Source organism: Moschus berezovskii, chromosome 2, assembly GCF_049115385.1.
Source record: "Moschus berezovskii isolate FMDL1 chromosome 2, NW_MosBer_1.0, whole genome shotgun sequence".
Lineage (NCBI taxonomy): Eukaryota > Metazoa > Chordata > Mammalia > Artiodactyla > Moschidae > Moschus > Moschus berezovskii.
In genome coordinates, this window is record NC_142461.1 from 34,457,103 (window position 1) to 34,477,392 (window position 20,290).

At 37.1% G+C, this 20,290-nt stretch overlaps 1 protein-coding gene and 1 non-coding gene across 3 annotated transcripts in view; both read right to left on the reverse strand.

Annotated features, from left to right (window-relative positions):
• The window catches only part of SPAG16 (sperm associated antigen 16), a 1,112,034-nt gene that overhangs the window by 532,167 nt on the left and 559,577 nt on the right, over positions 1-20,290 (reverse strand). For both annotated transcript variants that reach the window (XM_055398454.2, XM_088842002.1), the window contains exon 12: positions 11,902-12,087. In XM_055398454.2, coding sequence (XP_055254429.2) covers positions 11,902-12,087 — 186 coding nt within the window. The remainder of the gene's footprint in view (positions 1-11,901; positions 12,088-20,290) is intronic.
• On the reverse strand, positions 19,024-19,095 carry TRNAC-GCA (transfer RNA cysteine (anticodon GCA)). The gene has a single exon. It is a non-coding gene; the product is annotated as a tRNA-Cys (tRNA).

Here is a 20,290-nt window from a genome sequence, read left to right on the forward strand (position 1 = left end):
TGGAATGAAGACTGACCTCTTCCAGTCCTGTGGCCAGCGCTGAGTTTTCCAAATCTGCTGGTATATTGAGTGTAGAACTTTCACAGCATCATCTTTCAAGACTTGAAATAGCTCAACTGGAATTCCATCACCTCCACTAGCTTTGTTCGAGTGATGCTTCCAAGGCCCACTTGACTTCACATTCCAAGAGGTCTGGCTCTAGCTGAGTGACCACACTATCGTGGTTATCTGGGTCATAGAGATCTTTTTTGTATAGTTCCTCTGTGTATTCTTACCACCTTTTCTTAATGTCTTATGCTTCTGTTAGATCCATACCATTTCTGTCCTCTATTATGTTCACCTTTGCATGAAATGTTCCCTTGGTATCTCTAATTTTCTTGAAAAGATCTCTAGTCTTTCCCAGTCTATTCTTTTCCTCTATTTCTTTGCATTGCTTGCTGAGGACGGCTTTCTTATCTCTCCTCGCTATTTTTTGGAATACTGCATTGAAACGGTATATTTTCCCCTTTTTCCTTTGCCTTTAGCTTCTCTTTTCTCAGCTATTTGTAAGGCCTCCTCAGACAACCATTTTGCCTTTTTGCATTTCTTTTTCTTGGCAATGGTCTTGATCAGTGCCTCCTGTATAATGTCATGAACCTATGCCCAGAGTTCTTCAGGCATTCTATCAGATCTAAACCCTTGGATCTATTTGTCACTTCCACTGTATAATCGTAAGGGAATTCTTAAAGAGATGGGAATACCAGACCACCTTACCTGTCTCCTGAGAAGTCTGTATGCAGGTCATGAAGCAATAGTTAGAACTGGACATGGAACAACAGACTGGTTCCAAATTGGGAAAGGAGTACGTCAAGGCTGTATATTGCCACCCTGTTTATTTTACTTATATGCAGAGTTCATAATGTGAAATGCCTGGCTGGATGAAACACAACCTGGAATAAGGATTGCCAGGAAAATATTAATAACCTCAGATATGCAGATGACACAACCCTTAGGGCAGAAAGAGAATTAAAGAGCCTCTTGAAGAAAGTGAAAGAGGAGAGTGAAAAAGTTGGCATAAAACTCAACATTCAGAAAACTAAGATCATGGCATCTGATCCCATCACTTCATGGCAAATAGAGGGGTAAACAATAGTAAAGGTGAGAAACTATATTTTGGGGGGCTCCAAAATCACTGCAGATGGTGATTGCAGCCATGAAATTAAAAGACGCTTGCTCTTTGGAAGGAAAGCTATGACCAACCTGGAAAGCATATTAAAAAGCAGAGACATTACTTTACCAACAAATGTCCATCTAGTCAAAGCTATGGTTTTTCCAGTAGTCATATATGGATGTGAGAGTTGGACTATAAAGAAAGCTGAGCTTGGAAGAATTGCTGCTTTTGAACTGTGGTGTTGGAGAAGACGCTTGAGAGTCCTTTAGACTGCAAGGAGATCAAACCAGTCCATCCTAAATGAAATCAGTCCTGAATATTCATTAGAAGAACTGATGTTGAAGCTGAAACTCCAATACTTTGGCACCTGATGCGAAGAACTGACTCACTGGAAAAGACCCTAATGCTGGGAAAGACTGAAGGTGGGAGGAGAAGGGGATGACAGAGGATGAGGTGGTTGGATGGCATCACCGATGCGATGGACATGAGTTTGAGTAGGCTCCAGTATTGGTGATGGACAGGGAAGCCTGGCGTGCTACAGTCATAGGGTTGCAAAGAGTCAGATACAACTGAGTGACTGAACTAAACTGAGTAAGTGTCATGATAATTCAGATAATTAAGAACTAATTTATTGTTGCAACACCACTGAAAGCCTCAACTCTAAGATGTCATTGTCTCCTTTGATATGATTAACAGTAAATGAGAGCAAGGAATAGAGGGCTACATAATCACCACACATTTGCTGGTTAATGTTAGTTATATAAGAAATTTACATTTCACATAATGAATATTAAGTATCTAGGCAGTATCTTTGACGTATACATAATTTACACAATTTATTGCTACAGTTTTGCATATACATATGATATATTAATTTATATTTGTGTACTAGTGAAGCCAAGTTCAAAGTAAAATTTATTCTCGAGATACTGACATTAATATCCTCTAAAAAGGGCATTTAATTTGTCAATGGTAACTAGAGAACTAGACAATGAAATGACTTACATAACACCACTAAAACTGGAAGCATCAGATACTTTTATAAACTTGTCAGACATTGGACCAAGTATAATCAAGAGAAAAATATCAATAATTCACTTTTTTATAGTAGTTGTGGCTTCATATAAAGGTATGTTTTGTGTTTCTAGGCTGAAACACTGTACTTTTTAGAAGGCATATTTAAACAATCACCATGAATTTCCAACCATAACGTAAAGTCTTAAATTTATGAGTAAGAAAATTTTAGTAGGATATATATTCAGATGATAACACATACAATAACTATATTTAACTCATTAGATATCATTAATTTTTAAATGTCTGAGTTATGGGCCAAATCAGAAGGGATGACTTTTCTAGCATATGGAATCTTGCTAGAGGCAATGCTTCCTGCAGGATCCATTCTAGGTTAAGAAGGAACTGAATGAAGGCCAGACCAAGGAATAAAGTTTTCCTGTTCCCTGACTAATGAAGATCTGGTTCATTCCCTACACAGGACACACACTAAAAAGTTCTGCTCTCACGGATATATGGTAAAATTTGTAAAAACTCATGCTAGATACTATGAAGAAACAATATTTAACATTTCTATGAAAAAAATGTCTCCAGTGTTTCATTTAAGAGAACAAATTCAATTTCATTATCTAAATAGGAAGTATTTCCCATTTAAGCAACACTGTTTTATATAAGAAAGTATTTTAGTTCTACGCAGATGACACCACCCTTATGGCAGAAAGTGAAGAGGAACTCAAAAGCCTCTTGATGAAAGTGAAAGAGGAGAGTGAAAAGTTTGGCTTGAAGCTCAACATTCAGAAAACTAAGATCATGGCATCTGGTCCCATCACTTCATGGGAAATAGATGGGGAAACAGTGGAAACAGTGTCAGACTTCATTTTTTTGGGCTCCAAAATCACTGCAGATGCTGATTGCAGCCATGAAATTAAAAGACGCTTGCTCCTTGGAAGGAAAGTTATGACCAACCTAGATAACATATTAAAAAGCAGAGACATTACTTTGCCAACCAAGGTCCATCTAGTCAAGGCTATGGTTTTTCCCGTGGTCATGTATGGATGTGAGAGTTGGACTGTGAAGAAATCTGAGTGCCAAAGAATTGATGCTTTTGAACTGTGGTGCTGGAGAAGACTCTTGAGAGTCCCTTGGACTGCAAGGAGATCCAACCAGTCCACTCTAAAGGAGATCAATCCTGGGTGTTCATTGGAAGGACTGATGCTAAAGCTGAAACTCCAATACCTTGGCTACCTCATGCGACGAGTTGACTCACTGGAAAAGAGTCTGATGCTAGGAGGGATTGGGGGTGGGAGGAGTCGGGGACGACAGAGAATGAGATGGCTGGATGGCATCATCCACTTGATGGACATGAGTTTGAGTGTACTCCGGGAGTTGGTGATGGACAGGGAGGTCTGGCGTGCTGTGATTCATGGGGTCGCAAAGAGTCGGACACGACTGAGCGACTGAACTGAACTGAGAGTTTTATGTGGAGAAGGTGATGGCACCCCACTCCAGTACTCTTGCCTGGAAAATCCCATGGATGGAGGAGCCTGGTGGGCTGCAGTCCATGGGGTCGCGAAGAGTTGGACATGACTGAGCTATTTCACTTTCACTTTTCACTTTCATATATTGGAAAAGGAAATGGAAACCCACTCCAGTGTTCTTGCTTGTAGAATCCCAGGGATGGGGGAGCCTGGTGGGCTGCCATCTACGGGGTTGCACAGATTCGGACATGACTGAAGCAACTTAGCAACAGCAGCAGCAGAGTTTTATGACTTTCTATTTTTATATCAAACAGTTTACACCTTTTGATTTGATGTACTTGGGCATTAAATTTATTTCAATAATAACTGAATCAAATTTTAAGAGTTTTCTTTAAGTAAAAAACATTTCCGTAAATTCTAAAACAATGTTTCAGAGTCAAGGTAATAGTTTTTGCTGTCTCAAATAAATGATTTTGAAACAGATTAGGGTTTGGAATCATAGAGAAAGAATAGTAAATCAGTCAGTAAATAAATAAATAAATAACTTTGATTAGGGTCTTCCCAAGTGGATTAAATGGTAAATAATCTGCCTGCAATGCAGAAGACCTGGGTTCGATTCCTGGGTCAGGAAATTGTCCCCTGGAGAAGGAAATGGCAACCCACTCCAGTATTCTTGCCTGGAGAATTCCATAGAGAGCAGAGCCTGGCAGGCTACAGTTCATGGGGTCACAAAGAGTTGGACATGACTAAGTGACTAACACTTTCACACTTTGATTAGATGATATTTAGAATATTTGAGATAGTAAAATATTTTCAGTAGTCTAAAATTAAGAGCTGAACATCTGAATACACTGCTTTAATACTAGTATATGTATATACATCAACATTCGGATACACACAAATACGCATAGTTCAGTTCAGTTCAGTTCAGTCGCTCAGTCGTGTCCGACTCTCCGCGACCCCATGAATCACAGCACGCCAGGCCTCCCTGTCCATCACTAACTCCCGGAGTTCACTCAAACTCATGTCCACAGAGTCGGTGATGCCATCCAGCCATCTCATTCTCTGTTGTCCCCTTCTCCTCCCGCCCCCAACCTTTCCCAGCATCAGAGTCTTTTCCAGTGAGTCAACTTGTCGCATGAGGTGGCCCAAGTATTGCAGTTTCAGCTTTAGCATCAGTCCTTCCAATGAACACCCAGGATTGATCTCCCTTAGAATGGACTGGTTGGATCTCCTTGCGCTACAAGGGACTCAAGAGTCTTCTCCAACACCACAGTTGAAAAGCATCGATTCTTCGGCGATCAGCTTTCTTCACAGTCCAACTCTCACATCCATACATGACCACAGGAAAAACCATAGCAAACACGCATAAGTGTACTATATATATGATATGATCAAACCTTTAATATAAAACTGTGTGATTTTAGTTTTTAACTCATGTGTACTATACCCATATATCTTTTAACATATATAGATGAAAAAATACAGCAAACTCTTTGCATTATTACTGAGGAGGATGAAGATTCATCTATTGACCAGATTCATTTGGGAGGGAATGGAGAAGGAGGGCTGCATCTTTGATACGTCAATGTGTTTGCTTTGATTGGTGCTAAAACAGTAATAATGGAGCATGTTTTAAAACACATATATTCACTCTTATTAGAATACCTTTAGTTTCATCTATAGTCATCTGAATTATTTCTAATATATGGTTCAGTTAGTGAAATAACAAAGAGAAAGTATACCATATTTAGTGAAAATTAGATACAGATTATATAACTCATTTACATGAAATAGTTTGTTTTATAAATGCAAACAGCTAAATGTTAAATTCTTAATGTTATCTCTTTTATTGGTCAAGTCTGTATATACTCGCAACACTGGTTGTGAGACAGCTTCTTGATAATTCAATCAATGTTTAACTTGCTAAATGAAACCTGGAACTTAAGCTTTAATAAACTTTTCTTCATAAGTAGATATTTCTTTGATAGTGCTTATTAATTATGCACTAGTTTAGAGGGAGCATGACAGTGAAAATAATATGCTATTTTCTTTTTCTTATTTATGGACTTATTTATGTATGTATATTCAATAATACTTAGCTATCACTCAAAATACATATTTCAAGAGGGAATCATTCATTTGAATATAAATGAAAACCCAAGATGCAATAATTGATTTATTATCTGTGGAACAGGATAAATTGATTACAAGAGGTCAATTTTAGAATGTCACCATTTCCTTTAATGTAACCTAATTATGTTTCAAGTACCACTTTAGCAATCTATTAACATATACTTTGGGTTCCTTTACAAGTATAAGGCAGCAAGCTGGGAGGTTTTATAATTCAAGACAGTTGTTAATATACCAACAATACATGCCCTTGAATCTCAATATCCTCCTTACATTATTATGCTTTAAAACCATTAATGCTGTACAATATGCCCTTCATCTCTAATATAGTCAACTTAGCATATGTATCATAAAGAACAGGATGCATATTATTAATAAAATACAAACACTAAACTCCATTTTGTAACTTATTTGGTGCTATCTCATCATTATTAATTAAAGAAATAAATTTCTCCCAACTTAGAGTTCACATCAGTGCATTATTTGACCAAAAAATTAATAGTACATGCTATTAAAAGAAGATAACTTATCATTTGAATTTTTCAATTAAGAAGGAAGCAATGAAGGTGGGCAGGAAGGAACATTCAATTCTCATCAGTAGGCATCACCTGTTAGATGAACAAGGCAACTTCCCTCATTCTACAGCATTTTCTAGAATGGAGCTGATGAATCTGACTGTAAAAGCCTTTTATAAAGTTCACATTAGTGCTCTAGTATAAAGAGAATGAGTTTTACACCCATCAGGTGTCTCAATATGTAACAGGCGATTTGCTTTCTTCTGTGATGACTCATAATGTCTCAGCAATTTCTAGTGGCTTTATCTTCCAAATCTATTCTTATTTCTCTCACTGTTCCCAACATAGGCTCAAACCTGATTTATTTTTCTCTCTTAAACATAATCCTGAAGTCATCTGAACCAATACCCTTAGGTATAAGGGCAGCAGATTTATTTCCCATTGTTTAGGGTCCAGAAGTTGAATTTTACAAAGCAATCTGCTTCCTTCCATCCCTGTTGCAAACCACTCTGCTCTAGCCTGTGCAATATTGTTTTAAGCAATGGGGCAGCTACACCCAGTAACATTCTGCTTGTTTCAAATCCTTTCATTCTAAGCTACAACTAAGTACAGGCATGTGGTCTGAGTTCCAAAAATCAGAGATATAGTGTCATGTAGACACTCAGTAAAATACCCAACTATCTTGGGAAGAAAATCACCCAGGACCAATCAGAATTTCTTCTCTGATATTATGAATTGAAGATGTACTGCATATTTTCTGTTATAAAACTGCTGCATTTTTAAATTATTTGTAATCTCACTGAGGGCAGTATTGGAGTCTTAGAATCTTCTAATGTCTAAAATATAGTCCTACACTGGTAATTCATTTCATGAATGTTTAATGGTAATTTCATGCTTAAAAGAAACAATTTTCATAGTCAACTGAGACATTCTCTGATTTTCCTAATTTTCATCATCTTAAAAATTCATGTAGAATAACACAATAATTGAATCATGATTTGAATGTGGATGGAAGCAAGGAAAACACTTTCTTCATGTGTATATATTGATTTTCCCTTTATCATTTATGCAACAAAACTGTCACGTGTCAAGCATTCTGCATTAAAGATACAATGGGTGTGTGTGTGTATGTGTGTGTGTGTATGTGTGTGTGTGTATGTGTGTGTGTGTATGTGTGTGTGTGTGTTCAAGGGTACATGTGTGCTTTAAGACTGATTTTTAAAGCATGTGTATGAAAATTAAGGTAGTAATAAATGACTACAAAATAAAAATATAAATTTCTCCTTTTTATAAATGATCATTCAAAAGATCATTGAATCGCTTTTAATTGTTCATAGAAACTTTGCAGAGTGTCAGTGTGTCCAGACTAAGAATGACAGAGGTATTATTGTTCAGAGATTCTTATTAGTATTTAGTTAACAGGGGTTTTGATCTGGATTTTTTACATTAATTATGATTTCGAGGGATACAACTTTCTGGTGAGGAGCTAATTAGATGGTCTAGAACTAAAAAGCCTCTTGATGAAAGTGAAAGAGGAGAGTGAAAAAGGTGGCTTAAAGCTCAACATTCAGAAAACTAAGATCATGGCATCTGGTCCTATCACTTTATGGGAAATAGATGGGGAAACAGTAGAAACTGTGTCAGACTTTATTTTTCTGGGCTCCAAAATCACTGCAGATGGTGACTGCAGCAATGAAATTAAAAGATGCTTACTCCTTGGAAGGAAAGTTATGACCAACATAGATAGCATACTAAAAAGCAGAGACATTACTTTGTCAACAAAGGTCCATCTAGTCAAGGCTATGGTCATGTATGGATGTGAGAGTTGGACTGTAAAGAAAGCTGAGTGCCAAAGAATTGATGCTTTTGAACTGTGGTGTTGGAGAAGACTCTTGAGAGTCCCTTGGAGTGCAAGAAGATCAAACCAGTCCATTCTAAAGGAGATTAGCCCTGGGTGTTCAATACTTTGGCCACCTCACGCAAAGAGTTGACTGATTGGAAAAGACCCTGATGCTGGGAAGGATTGGGAGCAGGAGGAGAAGGGGACGACAGAGGATGAGATGGCTGGATGGCATCACTGACTCAATGGACATGAGTTGGGTAAACTCCAGGAGTTGGTGATGGACAGGGAGGCCTGATGTGCTGTGATTCATGGGGCCACAAAGAGTCAGACACGACTGAGCAACTGAACTGAACTGAGCAGGTAATATTTAATTCAGCAAGAGTTGCAGGAAAAAGAATGATATACCAACTAACAGATGAATTCAAGACTGATCCAGGGTTTCGAGTTGACTCACTGGAAAAGAGTCTGATGCTAGGAAGAATTGGGGGTGGGAGGAGACGGGGATGACAGAGAATGAGATGGCTGGATGGCATCACCGACTCGATGGTCATGAGTTTGAGTGAACTCCAGGAGTTGGTGATGGACAGGGAGGCCTGGCGTGCTGTGATTCATGGGGTCGCAAAGAGTCGGACACGACTGAGTGACTGAACTGAACTGAACCAGGGTTTCAAAGGAAAGGACAGATTGTGAATATAAGGATATATTCTAAATTCTTTCCTGGTGAACCACAGAGTCTATCAATATTTTTTAATTAAAACTATGCGGCATCACTATAAGAGGATACAACCCAGCACAGTACAGCTTCTACCATCATCATCTTACCAAAGCAAATAAACTGTATCCTTAAAGTCACCAAGCCAGTAACAATGACCTATAAAATTTTAAGCAAGACACTAGTTTTAGACATATTTACACAGTATGGATCCATAAGCAATCATAAATTACAGTTCAGGGCTCTGATTACAGCTCTGAAAGATCTATCAATAGCCACCAAAGAAACAGTCTCTCCCTTATCTGTCAATATTTATCCACTATCTCAGCTTCAAAACTGGTATAAATTCTTTGTCTTTGATGATGAAGGTGAGCTCTTGACACTGATGGGAAATTTGAAATGCAAATAATTTTTGGCATCAATCAGTAGCAATTTTGATCTGGTATATCAACATCTACTGAGTCTCTACTGGAAGACAGTATTTGGATATCAGGGTCATGAAGAAAAGCTGTCAAAGTGTTTGAAATCATTCTTAGTAGAGATGAGTCAACTGGCAATCACTTTATTGTTGTTGTCACCATAATACAGTTTGATTTAGACACTCTGAGTGATTAATACATTTAAAGATACATTTCAGAATAGACTGCAGTCTTTAATAAACACCTTCGACTAAGCCAAAAGTAATAAAAAATTAAAATTAGAGAACAGCATTAAAATTTTACCTACATAAGATGAGTAAGTCCTAGTGATCTAATGTACAACACAATACCTATAGGTAAGAGTAACGTTAGGATAGTTAAAATTTTGCTAATCGGTTATACATTAAGTGCTCCTTTAAAAATAATAAAGAGGGCAGGAGGAAATTTTTAGAAGCAAGAGATGCATTTATGCATTGATTGTAATGGTTTCACAGGTATATATTTCAAACTCATCATGTTGTTTATGCTAAATATGCACAGCTTTCTGTATGTCAATCATATTTCAAAATAAATTGGTTTCAAAAATTCTAGTAATCTATTACAATAATATTTATGACATATGGTTGCATAACATAGAAACATAATAAAATTGAGAATTACATGGCTGATTATTCCAGATAACCAAATGGTATGCACATGAATATTAAACTATATCTTAAACTGTCACTACTTTACATAGAAAGTAAGTGAAAGTGTTAGTTGCTGTCATGTGCAATTCTTTGTGAGCCCATGGACTGTAGCCCACCAGGCTCCTCTGTCCATGGAATTCTCCAGAAATAGGTTTCAAACCTATTATTTAGAGCTATGCTTTCTCATTCAGAATATGTCAAACGTTATTTAGCTATATCTTTGCAACTCAAGTGGATTATGCTATTTATGCATCAATGCCCAGTAACTGTCAAAATCGGATAGGAGACCGAACTTGCAACTTGTTAACATTTGTTAACAACTTGTTAACAATTTGTTAACATTTTAACAGTAAGAATTTAATATAAGGGATTGTTAGCTGTGCATTAAGTTGTTAACTAGATAACTATAAAGGGAAAACAAGAACATGAAGGTATCATGGAGAAAGCCCTGAATGAAAGAGCTACCACTTTTAGGACTGAATGCACAAAGGGATTGAAGTGGAATTATAACCTTGGTGGGTGGCACCACAGAGCTGAGCAGTGGTCCTGAGACTGCTGCTATTGATATCCCATCTTGGAAAGAGGCCAGTTAGATCTGGGAATACAGACCTCTGAAAAGGGGGCAACTGTCTGCTGGAGTTAATGTCTTTGACAGATGGCATCATACAGCTATTTCTGCAAACACTGGAAAACGTGTCAACTGGATTCAGCTGCTGTGATGTTGCTGAGGTGAAGTACTGCTAGGGTGATGCTCATTGAAACTGCAAGTCCAGAAGAAGCCCACAGGAAGGAGAGAGGGAGAAGAGGGCCCCCCTACCACCTCTAGCCTTGTGGTCTCCTACAAGCAGCCACTATTACCAAAGCCTAATACAGAGTCAGTTGGCAAAGTAAAACGCCGTTTGCAGTTCCAGCTTCAGCATCACAAAAAAGATAGAGAAGGGTGGGTCTGATACAGAGAGAAAATAGCATAAAAACTGGCATATGGCCTTAAGAGATAATCAAACTACAAACAGAACAGAGCAGACCCTTTTAAGAAATCCTCCTAGAAATCCTGCTGACCCTTTCGTGAGCACCTTTCTTGCTCTGTCTTCTAAATATATTACCCATAATTCAAGGAAGAATGGGGAAAGTTTGTTCAAAGTACTGGTTTGACCCGTGACTTCCAAAACAATAGTGCTGACCTTCAAAGTGAGTTCATCTTTCTCTTACAAAAGAATTTCAATGACTCAGTGATAATTTGTTACATAAATTTTGAGGAGTCACTATTACTTATATTTGTAATCTAGGCATTAATTAAAATGATCAGAAATCTGACTGATGATATATAATTAGTTAGCTGAAGTAATCAAGGTATTTGATACCAGCTTTTCAAAATCTTATTTGTATACATAATAGGACGGAATAATTATCCCAAAATACATGTATGACAGGTATTTTGATAGCAAAAAATAGGTCTGTCTTGAATTAAGATCAAACCATATAGTATTGCATAGGATTTGGTTATACAATAAATTGTATCCATTCCTACAATTTGTGAATTGCTAAGAAGTATTTAAATTGGAAATGCTATACCAAAATTAAGTTAAAAGCCCATAACTATTTCTGTCATCTTCATGTCTATTAAATTGTTGGTTTGATAATCCAGACAGACAGCAGACTGGTGGAGAGGAGAACTAAAAACCTAACTCTAAAAGACGTATTTGTTTTTATCTTGCTTAAAACAAACAGCATTCCAATGAAGCATTCTAATCTGATTACACAGGCTTGATCTTGAACCTATATTTAGAAAGAACTCATTATATATCAGCAGAAATTAATGGAGTTACAGACAAATGTCACAGAGACTAATTCTATAATTTTATGAATTAACAGATTTTCTTTAATTTCCCACTGAGAGAAATTATATTTATCAACACAGAGTGCTAATATTATTCGAAATACTTCTTACCTATTAACATCCCAGATTTTGCTAGTTGTATCCAGTGAGGAAGAAGCCACAAAATCACCGCACGAGTGCCATGTGCAGGACCATACAGCGTGGGTATGTCCCTCGAAGGTCAAAATGCAATTACCTTTAGACAGGTCCCATAACTTAACTGTAGTATCACCACTTGAAGTAGCCAACTTGTCGCCACTATATGCAAGAACATGAAAAGGTAATTTGTGAAAAACAAAAAAACAATTTACAGTTCACTTATTTTATAAATGGTTGTTATATTCTGTGAATAACTTGTGTGCATTTATCTGAGTTATTTTTATTTTTAATGGCATATCATTATTCCTGGCTCATTATTTTATTTGAATCTACACAATTTGATACTTCTCTATATGGTTTAGTGAAGTATCAAATTGTGTAGATTTAAATAAGACCTTGATGCTGGGAAAGACTGAAGGCAGGAGGAGAAGGGGATGACACAGGATGAATTGGCTGGATGGCATCACTGACTCAATGCACATGAGTTTAAGTAAACTCCAAACATTGGTGATGGACCGGGAGGCCTGGCATGCTGCAGTCCATGGGGTCGCAAAGAGTCAGACATGACTGAGCAACTGAACTGAACAATATGGTTTAGTAATTCAAGTTGATGAAACTGCTGTTTCATACTTTCTATATTCATTATTCCATTGTTTTCCAGATTAATTTACTAAATTGGTACATTTTTAAAGCACATGTTGGTTTCAAGGACAATGTTACACTCTATGGGTGATACAGCCTCAGGATGATGAAATTTTAGACAAGTTCAAAAATGTAAATCAATATACAATGCTGGTCAGCATTGTTTATGTTTGTATTAATTAAATGCTGTAAGAGTGCAGTTTGGATAATGAAGGAAGATGTGAATCAGAAATGAGAGGGCTATGGAGCTACATCTTGAGAGATGAAAGACTTTGAAGAGCTGGGTGGTTAAGAATGAGTCACTGGATTTTCCATTTGAGTCATCAGTAGACATTAAAAAAATTCAGTGGCTTTCAAGTGGTATATACAAAAACAAGATTAAGAAATAAGTGGGTGCCAGTGATGTCAGCAAACAGTCGGACACGACTAAGCGACTGAACTGAACTGAACTGAACTGAGTGATGTCAGCAGAGACATCTAGGTTTCTTTTGGCAAAATATCAACTGCTAGAACATTTCATGTCCAGCATCTTCTCCATATCCTTCAGCACTGTGTGCTCCTTGTATATATTCTCTCAGTAATTTCTCTCTCACTGAATATAATGAACTGCTTATTTGCCTCCTTCCCTTTGTTTTTGATGGGGAACTGCTCCCTCTCTCCATTCTGACAGCATCAAGCATTATGATTAACCAACTAAAATGCTCATTAAATGCTTCCAGAAAGAATAAATGAATGAATGAATTAATGAAGTGATGCTACAAATGAAGAGTTGACCAAAATTTCTAAGACAGGAAACAGCAGTTAGATCAAGGTAAGTGTTTTGCTTGCTCACTTTTATTTGTTTATTTTTATGCTTAGAGAACTAAACTTTTATATGCAGATGAGTGACAACCACTAGAGAGGAAGACTTAAAGATGCTGCCAGAAAGGAGGATTAGAGAGTGAAGACATTCTCAATAAAGTCATAAAAGGATATTTATTTGTACTAACAGAAGTACTCTGTAAGTGTAGTCCTTTACTGATAGGTAGATATTAAAACCTGTCCTTTGTTTTTCAGCTCCTGTTTATTTGTACATGTTTGCCATTAAAATGTTTACTTTCTAAATATTAAAAAAATAAACAATATACAGTTGTCTAAAGATAACTCATTATAACATCACACTGGGTTATAGATTCAAAATTTGAACCTGGGTGAACATTGGAGGGGAATACATATATTCAGTCCATGGCAGTATATAAGTTAAGAAATAAGGATGATTGAAAAAAACAAAACATTTTCCTAATAAAAATCTCAGAAGAGAATGATATAAAATGGGATATATACCACATTCAAAGAAGAAAAGGTAATCAATTTACAGAAACTATAAATTTAAGATGTAGAACCACAGATTCAGGGAAAAAATGAATACCACATGGAATAAACAATGTAAACAAAAAGCAATCTTCACCTAGTTAAATTTTAGCCAACTGTAAAGCACTATAGGCAACAACAATAATTATAAGAAAATGAAGTAATTTACTTATATAGTGCTTAACATGTAGTATAGGGCTTCCCTGGTGGCTCAGCTGGTAAAAAAAAAAAAAAATCCGCTTCAATGCAGGAAACACTGATTTGATTCCTGGGTCAGGAAGATCCACTGGAGAAGGGATAGGCCACCCACTCCAGTATTCTTGGGCTTCCCTGGTGGTAAAGAATTAAAAGGGAACAGCTACCCACTCCAGTATTCTGGCCTGGAAATTCCACGGAGAGAAGAGCCTGGTAGGCTACAGTCCATGGGATTGCAGAGTCTGACTTGACTGAGTGACTATCACTTAACATGTGCTAGAAACTCCATTGAGTACATTATATGTATATTTGATTCTCACTAACAGTTTGAGCAACTTTTATTATCTTCAAAATACACTTGAGAATCCCTATTTAAATAAATAAAATGATAAAATGTTTCACTCCTAGCAAGGTTTTTAAACTAAATTATATGAAATATTAAATGTATCTTAACTGATAAAAATGACAATTGCTAGAACCACAAAAATAAAAGTGACCAATCTACAACAGTTTAGACATAACAGAAGCAGAAGTTATTAAGAAGTGGCAAGAATATACACAACTATACAAAAATGATCTTAATGACCCAGATAATCACGATGGTGTGATCGACTCACCTAGAACCAGACATCCTGGAGTTTGAAGTCAAGTGAGCCAGAGAAAGCATTACTACAAACAAAGCTAGTGGAGGTGATGGAATTCCAGTTGAGCTATTTCAAATCCTAAAGATGATGCTGTGAAAGTGCTGCACTCCATACGCCAGCAAAATTGTAAAACTCAACAGTGGCCATAGGACTGGAAAAGGTCAGTTTTCATTACAATCCCAAAGAAAGTGAAAGAAAGTGAAGTTGCTCAGTTGTGTCCGACTTTTTGCGACCCTTTAGATTGTAGCCTACCAGGCTCCTCTGTCCGTGGAATTTTCCAGGCAAGAGTACTAGAGTGGGTTACCATTTCCTTCTCCAGGGGATCTTCCCAACCCAGTGATAGAACCCAGGTCTCCAACATTGCAGGCAGACGCTTTTCCATCTGAGCCACCAGGGAAGCCACCAGTCCCAAAGAATGTCAACGCCAAAGAATGATCAAACTACTGCACAACTGCACTCATCTCACATGTCAGTACAATCCCCAAGCTAGCTTTCAACAGCACATGTGCCAGGAACTTCCAGATGTTCAATCTGGATTTAGAAAAGGCAGAGGAACCAGAGATCAAATTACCAACATCCATTGGATAATAGAAAAACAAGAGAATTCCAGAAAAACATCTATTAGTTTCATTGACTACGTGAAAGTTGTTGACTCTATGGATCACAATAAACTTCAGAAAATCCTTAAAGAGATGGGAAAACCAGACCACTAACCTGCCTCCTGAGAAACCTGTATGCAGCTCAAGAAGCAAGTTAAAACTGGACATGGAACAACGGATTGGTTCAAAATTGGGAAAGGATTACAGCAAGGCTGTACATTGCCACCATGCTTATTTAACTTATATGAGGAGTACATCATGCAAAATGACAGGCTGGATAAAGCACAAACTGGAACCAAGATAGCCAGGAAAAATATGAGTAACCTCAGATATACAGATGACACCACTCTTATGGCAGAAAGTGAAGAACTAAAGAGCCTCTTGATGAAGGTGAAAGAGGAGAGTGAAAAGCTGGCTTAAAACTCAATATTCAAAAAACAAAGATAATGGCATCTGGTCCTACCACTTCATGGCAAATAGATGTGGAAGCAAAGGAAACCATAACTTTATTTTCTTGGGCTCCAAAATCACTGTGGATGGTGACTGCTGCCATGAAATTAAAAGATGCTTGCTCCTTGGAAGAAAAGCTAAGACCAACTTAGACAGCATATTAAAAAGCAGAGACATTACTTTTCCAATAAAGGTTAATATAGTCAAAGCTATGGTTTTCCCAGTAGTCATGTACGGGTGTTAGAGTTGGACCATAAAGAAGGCTGAGCACTGAAAAATTAATGCTTTTGAGCTGTGGTGTTGGAGAAGACTTTTGATAGTCCTTTGGCTATAAGGAGATCAAACCAGTCAATCCTAAAGGAAATGAGTCCTGAATATTCATTGGAAGGACTGATGCTGACGCTGAAGCTCCAATACTTTGGCCACCTGATGCGAAGAGCTGACTCACTGGAAAAGACCCTGATGCTGAGAAAGACTGAAGGCAGGAGCAGAAGGGGATGACAAAGGATGAGATGGTTGGATGGCATCACCAACTCAATGAACATGAGGTTGAGCACATTCTGGGAGATTGTGAAGGACAGGGAAACCTGGAGTGTTGCAGTTCATGGAGTCAGAAAGTGTTAAGAGACGAAAGAATGCACTACAACTGTCAAAGTGAAAGATTCACACATCTCTCTCAATTTATTTTCTAATTCAAAACACTAATAAAGATATAGAATAGTTAAGGAACAAAAATATAACCTTAATGGCCTTGTATAAACTCCTTTAGCAAATAACCAGTGACCATATACTTTCCTCAAGTATATATATAAGGAACATTTATAAAAACAGATAATATAGAATGCCATAAAGCAAGTGTTTAATATATTTTTTACCATGGATGTTATATTTTCTCATCATAATATAATTGTTACAAATGAGTAACAAAATCATAGATTTTAAATCCTGTATATGTGTGAATTTTAAAACAATTTTAAATTAACTTAAATATCCAAGAACTAATAATAGTGGATATTTTAAAATAATTAGAACTAAATGAAAACAACATATTAAAACTTTGAGGTGAAATCAAAATGGAATTTCAAAGTCACCTTAATTTCTTTACCTCCTAATAATGAAAAGAAGACAGTCTCAAAATTGTTCTGCTAAGCATGAGACATAAAGTTTAGAAAAAATATACTATCAGCTATTATAATGGAAGATCAATATAGACCAAAGTGGTTCTTTGAAAGAATAAGAATTTAAATATATCTTTGCTGAGAGTCCCTCGGACTGCAAGGAGATCCAACCAGTCCATTCTAAAGGAGATCAATCCTGGGTTTTCATTGGAAGGACTGATGCTAAAGCTGAAACTCCAATACTTTGGTCACCTCATGAGACGAGTTGACTCACTGGAAAAGAGTCTGATGCTAGGAGGGATTGGGGGCGGGAGGAGACGGGGACAGCAGAGAATGAGATGGCTGGATGTCATCACCGACTCAATGGACATGAGTTTGAGTGAACTCCGGGAGTTGGTGATGGACAGGGAGGCCTGGAGTGCTGTGATTCATGGGGTCGCAAAGAGTCGGACACGACTGAGTGACTGAACTGAACTGAACTGAAGGCTGCAAAAAAAAAAAAAAAAAGTCCCTCAAGGTGATAAACTATTAACCAATACCCCAAAGAGATATTATAAATGTATAAAGTAGTTTCATTATTTTTATTGGAAATTATTTTTCATAGCAAATGTTATTATAAATATGAGATTTTGCAACTTATGAACACTCTACAAATAAATCATATCAAATATGGTAGGGTCAAGTTAATTTATACTTTATAAACAGTAAGCACGAAGTATCATTAATTTTCTAAACTCTTAATCTTTTCTGTAATTGCTCTACTCCTTATTTTTACATATTCTTTATTAAAATTGACTTTTCAGACTTTAGCACGTAACTGCAGAAATATTTTGTTACTGTCAAAAATGACTTCAATTTTGAGAAATAAATATATTATACTTTCTAGATTGATGCTAATTACCTGTTTTTAATAAAACATGTTTCATAAGAGAGGTGTGGAGCAGGAAGAAATTAATGCCTTTTTTGTCACAAAATAGGAAGTGAAGAGTACAGAAGCAAGAAGACGTGATTGGTTTCTCATCTTGGCTCTGCTAGGTGACCTCTGTGACTTTGGACAGGCCATTTAACATTTCCATTTAACACTTGAAAATTCATTGTCTATACTTGCAAATATGGCGATAAGTTCTGCTCAATATGAAGTGCTGTTTTGAAGATCAAATAAAAGAATTTTTATAACAGCACATTTTAAATTCCAGGTATTTTTCAAACCTAATATTTTTTTAAAAGATTCTCTTATGATCTCTAGTTGAGTTTTATGTGAAATTGTTTATCAACATTTCTCTAAACAGCAGAATGAGATACAATTACCACCATCATATTGTAGTCACCTCTACCTGTGCCTGTCTACTCAATAGGAGTATGTGAATTTGTAAAGTGACCATCAGTCACAACGTTCTCATTTACCATAGGATGCATATATCAATATTATTTTATGTAGCAGAATAACATACAACCAAAATCTAATTAAGGAGAAGGAAATGGCAACCCATTCCAGTATTCTTGCCTGGAAAAGCCCATGGATAGATGAGCCTGGAGGGCTGTAGTTCATGGGGTCACAAAGAGTCAGACACAACTGGGTATAAGCATAAGCACAAAATCTAATTAAATTAAAATAGTTTCTCCTCCTGTGTTTATATAGGTAAAAGAACTAATTTTGGTTTTACTGAGCTCATAAAATGATGATATTAGAAAAACTCACAATTAGAATTCAGATTACCTAAAACATTGTCATATTTGAGACACATTTAGTATTCTCAATTTGAGAGAACCTTCCAGGCTTTAAAAGCTAAAAGAGCTTAAGAATACTTTAATGCAAATTACTGTAAACTCATTAACTTATACTAAGATACAGAGCTGCTTGGCTGCATTAGGACTGTGGACACCGTGAGAAAGCAAAGAAGGTAAGTACATGTCCACATAGAGGACAGTCTTGGTTGGTTTCCTGAAGTAAAGGGTAAGTAAGTAACTAAGTGAAGTCGCTCAGTCATGTCCGACTCTTTGCGATCCCGTGGACTGTAGCCCACCAGGCTTCTCTGTCCATGGGATTCTCCAGGCAAGAATACTGGAGTGGGTTGCCATTTCCTTCTCTAGGGGATCTTCCCAACCCAGGGATCGAACCTGGGTCTCCTGCATTGCAGGCAGACGCTTTAACCTCTGAGCCACCAGGGAGAGTGCACATGTCCAGATGTTCTTGTCTTCACTTTCAAGTGACACACTCTTATTTGTGCAGGAATCTGGAGTCAACCAACAATCAAAAACGGAACCCAGAAGACAGCATTGTGTGCAGATATTAGAGACTCCAACAGGAGCAGAGAGGCAGGGATGAGCATTCAGGAAAGAATTAGGCTTTCCCTGCCTGGCTGTAAAACTATTCCCCTTCTTGGGTAGGTAGCTTGCCTGGAGCTCCAGGTTAACCTGTCAATTGAGAAACTTCAGTGGGATTTTCAGCTCAGCCTTTCATAGAAATGGCAGGATACTGCCAAGTGAACTCCCCAGCACCTGTTATACAGTGTTTATACGATACACTGTTTATTTGGGTAAATGCACGAAAGATACACATATTAAGGAAGGAGATAGTTCATTTGAAAATATGTCATTGTTAATAGAAGTATGGCCTGCATCATTTAGAGCTGTATGTTTGAACAAGTTTAAACAGAGCAAGATATCTTGCTGCAGAGGAGAGAAAAATACAGAATTAAAAAAAAGGAGAAATACAAATCTGTCATTCAATAGGCTATGTTATGCACTACAGTATCCAAGACTCTTAATGTGGACCCAGTGTTGAATTGTCATTCAGGCCTTAATAGCAGGAGTTATTGCACTGCTGCTGAACAGCTTGAGGTGATTTCTCTCACTGACAGTGAAAATCCCATGGCTGACTAGGTCTAACTTCCGTTGACTGCTAGAATACTCGGGCTCAAAGCTGAAGTACTCTTTTAGCAATTAAATAAAAGAACGCTATATTACAGCTTTATGTATGAATGAATTCCATGTTGCCAACCTTTAACAGAAAGAATTCAATGTAGATTACATGTATTTTATGTACTAACTTGACCCTAGGCTTCACCTTATTTTACTTATTCTAAGTTACCCTCCTGAGAAATCTGTATTCAGGTCAAGAAGCAACAGTTAGAACTGGACATGGAACAACAATCAGGAAAGGATTACGTCAAGGCTGTATATTGTCACCGTGCTTATTCAACTTATAAGCAGAGTATATCATGCGAAATGCTGGGCTGGATGGAGCACAAGTTGGATTCAAGACTGCTGGGAGAAATATCAATAACCTCAGATACGCAGATGATACCACCCTTATGGCAGAAAGTGAAGAAGAATTAAAGAGCCTCTTGGTGAAAGTGAAAGA